This window comes from Triticum urartu, chromosome 7 (genome assembly GCF_003073215.2).
Source record: "Triticum urartu cultivar G1812 chromosome 7, Tu2.1, whole genome shotgun sequence".
In the NCBI taxonomy this organism is placed as follows: Eukaryota; Viridiplantae; Streptophyta; class Magnoliopsida; order Poales; family Poaceae; genus Triticum; species Triticum urartu.
Genome location: NC_053028.1, coordinates 678,916,783 through 678,928,214, shown reverse-complemented (window position 1 = coordinate 678,928,214; position 11,432 = coordinate 678,916,783). Strand labels below are relative to the sequence as shown.

Below are 11,432 nucleotides of genomic sequence, written 5' to 3'. Positions count from 1 at the left end.
GCCCCTCGCCAAGGCCGTCTCATCCTTACCAGTTATGGCTGTATCTGCCCTTATGGCAACGGTTTAATTCTTAGTTCTCCCTCGAGTTGCTTTCGCTCTAGAACCCAAGTCTGTTTGGGCGAGCCTTATTTCGACCTTCCTAATTTCCCTTGGACTTATTCCTGCTCTAGAACCCAAGTGTGTTTGGGCGAGCTTTATTCCCTCCCTTTGGTAATGTGTTGCTACCTGAGATTTCGCCCCTGTTTTGCTCTCCCCTTGGTCATCAGGTGCACTGCTACTTCTTATGGGTAATCACAAGTTCAATTTATGTTGTTGGAATGTCAGAGGGCTAGGGCAGACTCAAAAATGCTCAGACGTGCTCTCCGAGCTCCTGGCCTTCAACCCCCACGCTTGCTTCCTTCAAGAAACCAAACTTAGTTCCATCACCGCCCTTAAGCAAAAAACCTTCCTCCCAAAACACTTAGACCTCACTCACTCTCTCCCGGCTTTAGGCTCAGCAGGTGGCATGATCTCGGCTTTCTCCTCCCATTTCGTAGCCCTCGCCTCGGACCAGGATACTTACACTCTTAGCTCCTCAGTTTCCTGCCTCGCTTCACCACTCCCTCTAAAAATCACAAACGTCTACGCCCCACCGACCATGCCCTCAAACAATCCTTCCTAACTGAGCTTGCAGCCGCTGCCCCCTCTCCCTCCACTCCCTGGTTGATTTTAGGCGATTTCAACCTTCTGCGCCAGCCCTTCGACAAAAATATGACCCACTTTAGGCAGGCCGAAGCTGACATGTTTAATGATTTCATCCATCAGCATGCGCTGATTGAACTCCCCCTTCTTGACCGTCGCTTCACTTGGTCGAGCAAACGCGATGAACCCACTCTCGAAAAAATTGATCGAGTCTTCATTAATGTTGACTGGGACCTACTCTTTCCGAACACCACGATCGCCTCCCGCACCCGCTTCATCTCCGATCACGTCCCTCTGCTCATCACGATCGACACCTCCATCCCGCGTCCCGCGCTTTTCCGCTTTGAAAATAGGTGGGCCCTTAGGCCGGCCTGCCGCTCGGTAATTCAAACGGCCTGGGCGTGGGCCCACTTCCGTTCAAACCACACCCAGTCCCTGGTTGCCGCGCTCAAACGTGCGCGCGCTAACCTCAAGCAGTGGCGCCGTCTAGCTGTCCCTCTGAACACCCGTGAGAACAATTGTAAAACGGTCATCTCTGTCCTTGACATTATCGAGGAATCTCGATTCCTTTCGCCCCCTGAGCTTGGCCTACGCCGAGTGGTTATCAAAGTCTTGCAACGCACTCTTAGAGAGAAGGCGCTATATTGGATCCAACGAGGAAAAATCCGCACTACTCTGGAGGGTGACGAAAACTCTCATTTCTTTCATGCCTCTGCCTCTGTCCGAATGCGCAAAAATAAAATTAGCGTCCTGGTCTCGAATGGTAGTGAATTCTTTGCCCATGCTAATAAATCAAGTATTCTCTCTGAGTACTACGCTTCCCTCCTCGGCACTGCCTTCGAGCCATCTTGGTCCTTCTCCCTCACTGACCTTTATCCTTCCCTTGTCCCCCAACTCCTCTCCCTCGACGCCCCTTTCTCTGACGATGAGATATCTAATGCCTTCCTCACTATGAACCCTAATGCTAGTCCGGGTCCGGACGGCTTCGACCCAGGCTTCTATAGGAAATTCTGGCCCATCCTAAAAGAAAAAATTCGGCTATTTTTCCTAGAGTTCCATTCCCAAACAAGTGATATCTCGTATTTAAATCGGGCTCTCATTATCCTCCTCCCAAAGCATCAGGAGGCCAGATCACCTACTGATTTCCGACCCATCTCTCTTCAAAACTGCCCGATCAAAGGGGTTGCAAAGCTTCTTACTAACCGACTAAAGCACCTCATTCCTCTCCTCGTCCATGCTGACCAAACAGGCTTTCTCTCAGGCCGCAACATCTCCGAGAACTCCCTTTACGCTGCAGATATCCTTCATTGCTGTGCAAAGAGGAAAGCCCCTTCCCTCATTGTCAAACTTGACTTTAGGAAAGCTTTTGACTCTGTCTGCTAGTCCTCCCTCCTCCACATCCTGCGGGTCAGAGGGTTCTCCTCTCGGTGGTGTGATTGGATCGAATCATTGCTTACCACTGGGTCTACCGCAGTGATGCTCAATGGCATTCCCGGAAGATGGATCCAATGCAAAAATGGCCTCCGGCAAGGTGACCCTCTCTCTCCGTATCTGTTCATCATTGTTGCTGATATCCTACAACAAATGATCCTAAAAGCCTTTCGCGAAGGTAAACATCTGCACCCACTTTGCCCTAACCTCCCCTGCCCGGTTCTCCAGTATGATGACGACACGCTCATCATAGTCAAAGCCACTCCCGACGCTGCTAAGAATTTAAAGGCCATCCTGGATGGTTTTGCTGAGGCCACCGGCCTCCAGATTAACTTCACTAAGACAACCTTCATCCCCCTCAATGTCGACCCTGATGACGCCACTACTATGGCCTTAGATCTAGAGACCAACATCTCCTCGTTCCCTCAAATGTACCTTTGCCTTCCACTCTCCCCCTACAAGCTCCCTACGTCTGCCTTCCAACCGGTTATCGACCGGTGTGATGCCTATCTTGCTGGGTGGTGTGCGCTCCTCCTATCTCGTGGAGGTAAACTTGTTCTTCTTTCTGCGGTCCTGGACAGTCTCCCTACCTACTTTATGCTTTGCTTCTCCCTCCCCATCAAGGTTATTGAGGCGATTGATAAGCGTAGACGTACCTTTTTTTGGTCCAACGATGACACATGCTCTGGGGCTAAATGCCTGGTTGCCTGGGATAAAGTCTGTTCCCCTAGAGTTGCCGGTGGTCTGGGTGTTAAAAACCTTCGCGCACAAAAATTTTGCTTACTGCTGAAATTTGCTTACAAGTTTTTACACTCTTCTAACCTCCCTTGGAAGGATTGGGTCCTTCACCATTCACCCCTTCATATTGGCCACGGAAAGAACAGTTCCTTCCTTGCCAAAACCATTTTTAAACACCTTCATAGTTTGAGAGAGATTTCACAGTGCACTGTTGGGAATGGTTGTTCCACCTTCTTTTGGCTAGATCATTGGCTAAAGCCGGAACCCCTGGCTATAGTCTACCCCGCTCTTTTTTCTCACCACACAAACCAAAATGCCATGGTTTCCACTATATTGCAGGATGGGATTGAACTTGCTCTTCGTAATCGGCTAACCTCTACTGCGATCGCAGAACTTGCTTCCCTAAACTCGTTGTTGCAGGATTGTTTGCTTTCTTAGGTACGAGATACTCGCCGCTTGCTCAATGGTGCTGCCTTCTCCACTCGCGGTGCCTATGCTGCCCTCTCGGTTCAGCTTGTTGAGCCTATGCTCGCTGACATCTGGGATTCCAAGGTGCCAAAAAAAGTGATGATCTTTGGCTGGTTGTTTTACCTTGACCATCTCAACACACGGCACAACCTGCACAAAAAGAACATCCTCGATACTGAAGTCTGTCTGAGATGTGATCACTTGGTGGAGGACCGCGGTCATCTTTTTTTCTCCTGTCCAGCTGCTCGTGCGATTTGGAGGGCCACGGGCATTCAGCCTACTGCCGCGCCCTTCAGCGAGCTCTTCAGCTCCCCCCTCCCCGCACAGCTACCCACTTCAGTGTGCACGCTCATGCTCCTCCTTATTCTTTGGAAAATTTGGGATGCTAGAAACAAGAAAGTTTTCCAAGGGCTTGACATTGCTGCCTCAGTTTCTGTAAAAGCTATCTTAGAGGATTTGGTTATTTGGTCTCATCGGCTTAAGACTGATTCCTTAAAAGGCCATGCCGGCTTGTGGCATGAGTTCCTCTTCTCGAACCATCTGTGAACCTTGTAACATCTGCTGCCTTTTGAAATATATTCAGGTGGGGAGCCTTCCCCCCCCCCCCCCGGTGACCATTTCAAAAAAAAATGCAAGTGACATTTAAAAAAATTGTATGATGTAAAAAATGTTTTTGTATTTCAAAAAAATATTTCATGCCAATCAAAAAATGTACGTGATCTTTTTCGTAAATGTTTACATGTTAAAAAAACAGTTTGTGACATTTTTAGAAAATGTTTATACAATGTAAAATGTTCACGTAGTTGAATAATTTTTTTCGTATCATTCAAAAAATGTTTAATGTGTATTTGAAGAAAATAGAATTACTCTCCTGAATAGACACATCAAGTGCCAAGATCCGAAGAGAGATGCCTTAGACACCTTATTTCAACATGCTATAGGCGCCATCACCTCGTCATTGTCAGCGGGAAACAAAAACAAAGAAAAAGAAAAGGAAACAAACAGGTCCACCCTCCTCTTACCGCCGATGAAGCCGTTGGCCAGGGAAGAGGAGAGGGATAGAGACAGCGTTGTGAAGGAGACCATATGTAGTGGCAACTAATGTCGGAAACGGATGCATCAGAATAAGACCATGTCATGACTCATCGAGAAATGATTCGATATGCAAGATTACTGGAAGAACCAGACGACCCACTTGGGGTACGGAGGATGATGATGCTGTGCAAAATGACCAAATGGGCAAGATACAGAAGTAGCAGACAATGACTATTCTCATCCCCCCCCCTCCCGCGCCCCCTCTTATTAGGGCTCTCATCCTCTCGGCAACACCTTTGTTGGTGTTGATATGTCATCTCTCCTAGCATCTGATCCCCGCTATGGTGTTTGCTCGGACTGATCAAGGGGCAAACCCGCATCGCTGCTTTTTCTTGGCTAATGTTTTGGGGGATGGTGGTGTAGGGTTTCAAGCCTAGAGGAAAGATTTCTTTGGGCTAGATGACAACCATGTATGAGTAGGCGATGGGATCAGACACCGACCAGACACCGACTTGAGCGAGGTGGAGGCCATGATGAAAGAGCTCAAACTGAGGGAAGAAGATCTCGAGGACGTGATCTTCAAGTAGTAGGTAGTGTTGCCGATAGGTTCCACCCGCCGAATGGCCATAGCTTAGGGTTCACATGGACAAACCCTATATCCAGTATTGTTTCTTCAAGAATATGCATGTGGCTGGGGACCTTGCTCAAGACATAAAGATTCGACCGACAGAGGACTGTCTCTATACCATGCAATTCGCTTGTCCTTAATTATGCTAGGGACAAGTCGGTTGTGTCTCTTATGTGGATGAAATTTATTCTTGAGGAAGGCATAAATATCACCTAGTTGTTGCTACCTTAACCCTTGCATTCATTTTTTTGTTTGAGTGTTGTTGTGTGGATAGAGTCTAACCTTATATGGTGAAAAACTGTTGCATACATCTAACAATGACATTAAAATGTGTGGTGCCTGTTAATTCCTCAGGTCGGCTTCCCCTCCTAGACATGGGTTTCAGTATTCTATCATTACGGCTTCCCCTCTTAAAATTGTTATATCATAATGTTCTATTATATTCCATAAAGGTGAAGCAACATGTGGTTGACGTTTGCACATCACCACTAGAGAATTACACCACATCATATTATCAAACTTCAAACTCTATGCCATTTCACATGAGTAGCAACAATAGGCTTCTCCCACATCCTCAAGAACATGGTGTTTTACTTACAAGAAATAATAATGAACATGATTAGTGGAGTATGAATATGATAAACAATCTGTAAGTACAAAGGATTCACCAATAACAAAGAAACATCACTACTAAACATCAATTAACACCAGGAAGTGATAACCATAACCGATCTATAGTAATTGTTCATAAACGGGACAAGGTAAATGTTGTCGATGGAAATAATAGTGATGAAGTAGATGAAGATGTTTCCCATGATGCCTTGGTGTTGAGAACGATGATGGCATCGATTTCCTTCGTTTGTAGGCAAATTCCGTTGAAATCATCCCTTTGAGAAGAGTTAGTTTTCTCCCTTCTGCCGCGGAGAAGAGATAGTTGCCCATGATGCCTATGTTGAGAACTATGATAAAAAAAAATCCTCCGGTTTTTGGGTCATCCAACATCATATGTTGCAGAGAGGTGGCTAGTGGGGCTCTATGCGCCCCACATGACATAGCCATACAGAGCGTGTGGGCTCCACATTTCACCCCATGGCCTAGAACTCTCTAACATACAGAAGGGAAGTTAAAGAAGCTATGGTACACCTTCTATCAGTCCATATGATCAAGGCTAAAAAAACTTAAATTAATTTGTAAATTACAGATCAGCTGTGTACATTTATAATATTTACATACCAACAAATTGATGATAAACTAAAATTAATTTTAGAGTAATAATATCTATAATAAATACCAACAGTAAACAACCTGCTAACAGTCCCTGATTTTTCTTCTTCATTTTACACTAGGCTAGCACTCTGTCACCGTGACTTTGCTTCCCTAAATTAGAGGATCCGGTTTCCATGTCCCCAATTTGCGGGTCTAGGATTCATTTACATCAATAATACATGTAATGTTTTCTTCTGTTTTTTTTCCTCTGAAGAAGTGTTTTGCTCATGTGACTATATTCTCCTATGCTGGCCAGGCAGCTTTCCGGTCAAGCAACAGGGATCCGACCAGAGAGCGCCGAGACGAGTGCCGCCTTGAACACGGGGTCCCTCGTCAGTGTCGCCGCCATCTGCTCCACCAGGTTCTTCCTATCGGCCACCTGCTCCGCCGTCGAAGCTTCCTGCTTCCGCTGCTGCTGGGCAAGCACCGGCGCGGCTGATACGCGGACGGCGGCTGCGTCGCCGCTCTTCCTGCTACTAGAACTTTGTTGCTTGGGCGGCGGTGCGTGGTTGTGGTCGCCGTCGTACGTGGCGACAAGCACGGTCTTGTCCTCGGCGCTGCGCTGCACCTTCTTCTTCACCTGGCACGACGGCGCGAACGAGCACCGGAAGTAGGCCCTCGGGCACGGGTTGTCCTTGGTCACCTTCTGCCCGTACTTCCGCCATTGGTACCCATCCTTCACGACCTGCTCGTCAAAACCAAGCGCAAATTGATTAGTTAATGGACGGCAAGAACTTTCGTCGCGATCGATAATCACGAGGAAGAAGATGGACGGTCGGTGCTGGGTGTTCGTTACTTACGAGGCTGAGGTCGGAGGGATCGGCGTGGACGTAGAGCTTGGAGACCCTGCTGGCCTTGACCTCGTCGGCGTGGACGCGCTTGCTGTTGCAGGGCTCCTGGACGGACGTGCACTCCGCCTGGTCGGGGCCAACGGTGACGCTGACGGCCAAGCGGCCGCTGCTGCCGGCCGCGGTGAGCGGAGGCGAAGGGTTGCGGCTGGCCGTGTCGAGGCTGTCGCTGCGGGGGCGCTTTCTGGTCGCCGACGCCGAGGAGCCGCCCTCCGATGTCGTCCACGACTGGTGGTGGTTGTTGGCCGCCGCCATCATGCCGCTGACCTTGCCCTGCAGGTCGGCGTACTTGGCCACCAGCGCGCGAAGCATGTCGCTGAGCCTCCTGTTCTCCTCGCCCACTCGCCGGAGCTCGGCCTCCAGTGCCTCGACCTCGTGATTTTTCCTGGAGGACATGAAGTCCTCCTCCACGAGGACCTTGCTCACCGGAGGAGCACCTCGCCGCGCCGTAGGCCCGCCGACGTTGAGGCTAAGGCTGAGGGAAGTCTGCCCGATCATCCACTGCTCGTCCATGTCTACCTTGAATTCGCTGTAGCTTGAGAATGGAAAAGAATCTATCGGCAAACAGGCGGCAGCCGAGGAAGAAGTCGAAGAAGAAGACCGGGAAGCTAGATGGGCATGAGCTAGAGAACTGGTCGTGGCTGGGAGGAAGCGCGCGGACATCAATTTATAGAGGAGGGGGAGGGTGACCATCAATTTATGGTCGCGCATCTTTTGGTCGCCGTGACCGCGATAGAATATTTTTAGTGAAGCTGGCAAGAAGAAGTACTACTACAAGGGATTTGTTTTTGTGGGTGACGATCAGCATGAGGGAATCGGTGGATCATGGATGGATTTGCTTTAGGTTGGAGGAATACGTGGGAATTGTCTGATTAGTTGAGTGGGGTGGGGACATAACAGAAGCACTTTCTTTGGGGTCTCCGGTTGGTCAAGGAGAGCCATCGCGTGCCAACAACTAGCAATGCTTTTCATGCTTACATTTTGGCACCCCAGCAAAGAAAATTGCGTGCGGCCGGCCTCGGTTTTTCTTTAATAGTCACAAAGGGATATATGTATCTTTTTGCCGGCTTTTATTTATCTGAGTCGTGATGTTTTCTCTTATGTACTCCATCCATAAGGAAATATAAGAACATTTAGATAACTATTTTAGTGATCTGGATGCTCTTACATTAGTTTACAGAGGGAGTATAAGTTTTTCTAAAAAACGGTTCAGATGTATTATAAAGATTCAATAGAGTACAAAGTACCACAAACATAAAAAAACATTGAGGTTCTTGGACCAACGAACAATAACTGCCGCCGTTAGAATGAACCGTCGACCTGCCGCTGTCACAACTCCCGTACCGGAGCCACTTGACCTTGTCAATGACATCCATCAAGTCATCATGCATGTGCCCCTAAGGACCAGTGCCTTGGAGTCGTTATCCTCGCCGTTGAAACTTTGAATCGATCTAAAGAACCAGACACATAATTTCGCCATCGCGTCGACGAGAAACCCTAAACTCGGCACCTGAGGAGCCGACAGCAATCTACACAGAGCTCTGTCAAAATTGTCCCAACAGAAGAACTAGAGGAGGATCGGAGCCTGGAAGACCAACTCCAAGTTGAAGCGCTGCCATCGGCCCAAGTGCCGCCATTGTGAGGACTAAAATCCCAACTTATCTACTAATCGGAGCCACGGTACAAGTATTTCCTTCCCCGCCACTGGCCACCGGAGCTAGTAGCAGAGGGGAGGCAAATCCACCGGCCCATTGCCGAAGATCGATGAGAGGAAGGCTTTACTCTATTCACCTTGTGAGGGGTGAGATTAGAAGAAGTTTTCAAGGTCAACTTGGTTTCACAAATGCAATATACTTGCATGCAAGAATTTTGGAGAACTCTAGTTAATAATATATTCTAACTTGGGAGTGTATGTAATCAATCACATTGTTGTATAATTTTGGGTTTAGTTTTGCTTAAAAATAAGATAACTATTCTTTTCCTTTTTCTTGTTTCTTTTTTGGCGGGGTAAGATAACTCTTCTATATGAGTCAACCGAAGCATTGTGCCGCCCACTTGATGAGGTTTCTGCTGGGGAACGCAGTATTTCAAAAAAAATCCTACGATCACGCAATATCTCTATCTAGGAGATGCATAGCAATGAGAGGGGAGAGTGTGTCTACGTACCCTCGTAGACCGAAAGCGGAAGTGTTGAGTAACGCAGTTGATGTAGTGGAACGTCTTCGCGATCCAACCGATCAAGTACCAAACGCACGGCACCTCCACGATCTGCACACGTTCAGCTCGGTGACGTCCCTCGAACTCTAGATCCAGCTGAAGGCGAGGGAGATTTTCGTCAGCACGACGGCGTGTTGACGGTGATGATGAAGTTACCGACGCATGGCTTCGCCTAAGCACTACGACAATATGACCGAGGTCGAAAACTGTGAAGGGGGGCACCGCACATGGATAAAAAAATCAACTTGTGTGTCTATGGGATGCCCCCTCCCCCGTATATAAAGGAGGGGAGGGGGGGGCCGGCCGGCCTCAAGGGGCGCGCCCCAAGGGGGGGGGGTCCTACTCCTACTAGGAGTAGGTTTCCCCCTTTTCTAGTCCAACAAGGAGGGGAATCAAGAGGGAGGAGAAGGAAGGAGGGAGGCGCCGCCCCCACCCCTTGTCTAATTCAGACTGGGGGGCGCGCGCCACCTCCTGGCCAGCCCTCTCTCCTCTAAGGCCCATGGTGGCCCATTAACTTCTCGAGGGGGGGTCCGGTAACCCTCCCGCACTCCGATTTTATCTGAAACCATCCGGAACACTTTCGGTGTCCGAATAACATGGTCCAATATATCAATCTTTATGTCTCGATCATTTCGAGAATCCTCGTCATGTCCGTGATCTCATCCGCGACTTCGGACAACCTTCGGTACATCAGATCACATAACTCATAATACAAATCGTCATTGAACGTTAAGCATGCGGACCCTACGGATTCGAGAACTATGTAGACATGACCAAGAGACGTCTCCGGTCAATAACCAATAGCAATAAACTAAATGATCATAGTGCCAAGCTAACAGATGGGTCTTGTCCATCACATCATTCTCTAATGATGTGATCCCGTTTATCAAATGACAACACATGTCTATGGCTAGAAAACTTAATCATCTTTGATTAACGAGCTAGTCTAGTAGAGGCATACTAGGGACACTCTGTTTGTCTATGTATTCACACATGTACTAAGTTTCCGGTTAATACAATTCTAGCATGAATAATAAACATTTATCATGATATAAGGAAATATAAATAACAACTTTATTATTGCCTCTAGGGTATATTTCTTTCACTTTCATAAAAACAAACTATAAATTTGTGTAAAACATTTCTGCATATAAGATTCTAACATGAGTTGTACGTTGTGTAGAGAAATTCTTAGGTAGGACCTCCTCGCGTTTTGATTTTCTATGCAATATGTTCAAAACATCTAAAGAGTCATGTTACAGATCCAGAGTGATAAAATGCAAATTTTGATTTGTTTTCAAGTTTTACTCATAGTTTTCGTTCGCCGTTTTTTCTCTCTTCATGTGAAATCTGGATTTTAGTAAGTCACTCCTTTTTTTTGATAAAAGTGTCACAAATGCACTTTTATTTATATAGATAAACTTTTCATGAATTAAACAAACAACTGATAAAAATGTGTCATCCATCCTTTTTCTGTTTATGTTTTTTTTTAAACAGAGGCAAAAGCTACTTTGCCTCATCTCATTAATAAAAAAGAGGAGAATTGACCGGTTAATTAACGAAAAACTCAGACGAAAGTTGTTACAACACGTCCACATATGACACACAGGGCAACCTCGCAACCAACACAAGAACGCACACACGTCGCCAAGGAGAGAATGCCCTCAAGGTTGCTACCCAGTGCCATCGTCATCACACCTCCACGAGGGCGACTCCGACTCCACCATCGACGACCATCGATGTAGCCCTCACCGCAAGCAAATACCGAGGCCTGCGCCGGCCGATGCCAAACAGTCAACCGCACACGCCGACTACTAGGCAACTCCGACTCTGTAGTGCATTGCATGACAAAAGCGATGAGCTTGCGCCGAGCCAGTGTCGGAACCAACCACCCGCCTCGCGTCATCGTTGCCGCATGGGCCCCTCCTCAGCAGCTCCGACTCTAGAAAGAAAAAGTGAAGCACGACAACCCCTCGAACACACCGGATGGGACCGACTATCAAAACTCAGCTGCAAACCAAGTCCGCCCGAAGCCGCCATCGTTGCCACACAAGATCTGCGCCATCACTCAAATCGCCGGTTGGGCACTTGCCGACCATGATGCCGTGCACATCCAGCCC

At 47.8% G+C, this 11,432-nt stretch overlaps 1 protein-coding gene across 2 annotated transcripts; it reads right to left on the bottom strand.

The window, feature by feature from the left end:
- Nucleotides 1–6,075: 6,075 nt before the first annotated feature.
- Nucleotides 6,076–7,745, bottom strand: LOC125524165 (WRKY transcription factor WRKY28-like). Of its 2 annotated transcripts, none has more exons than XM_048689234.1 (2): nucleotides 7,048–7,745; nucleotides 6,076–6,935 (listed from the first exon to the last, which is right to left on the bottom strand). In XM_048689234.1, exons 1-2 carry the CDS (start codon nucleotides 7,606–7,608, stop codon nucleotides 6,516–6,518), a joined length of 981 nt encoding a protein of 326 aa, XP_048545191.1. In that variant the 5' UTR covers nucleotides 7,609–7,745; the 3' UTR covers nucleotides 6,076–6,515. The 2 variants fall into 2 exon arrangements, with proteins under 2 accessions (XP_048545191.1, XP_048545192.1); XM_048689235.1 differs by having other exon boundaries at nucleotides 6,076–6,932.
- Between the last annotated feature and the right edge of the window lie 3,687 nt (nucleotides 7,746–11,432).

Coding starts and splice junctions, on each gene's coding strand:
- LOC125524165 (XM_048689234.1), bottom strand. CDS start 7,608: ATGGACGAGCAGTGGATGATCGGGCAGACTTCCCTCAGCCTTAGCCTC. Junction 6,936..7,047: donor ATCCCTCCGACCTCAGCCTC/GTAAGTAACGAA, acceptor GGTTTTGACGAG/CAGGTCGTGAAGGATGGGTA.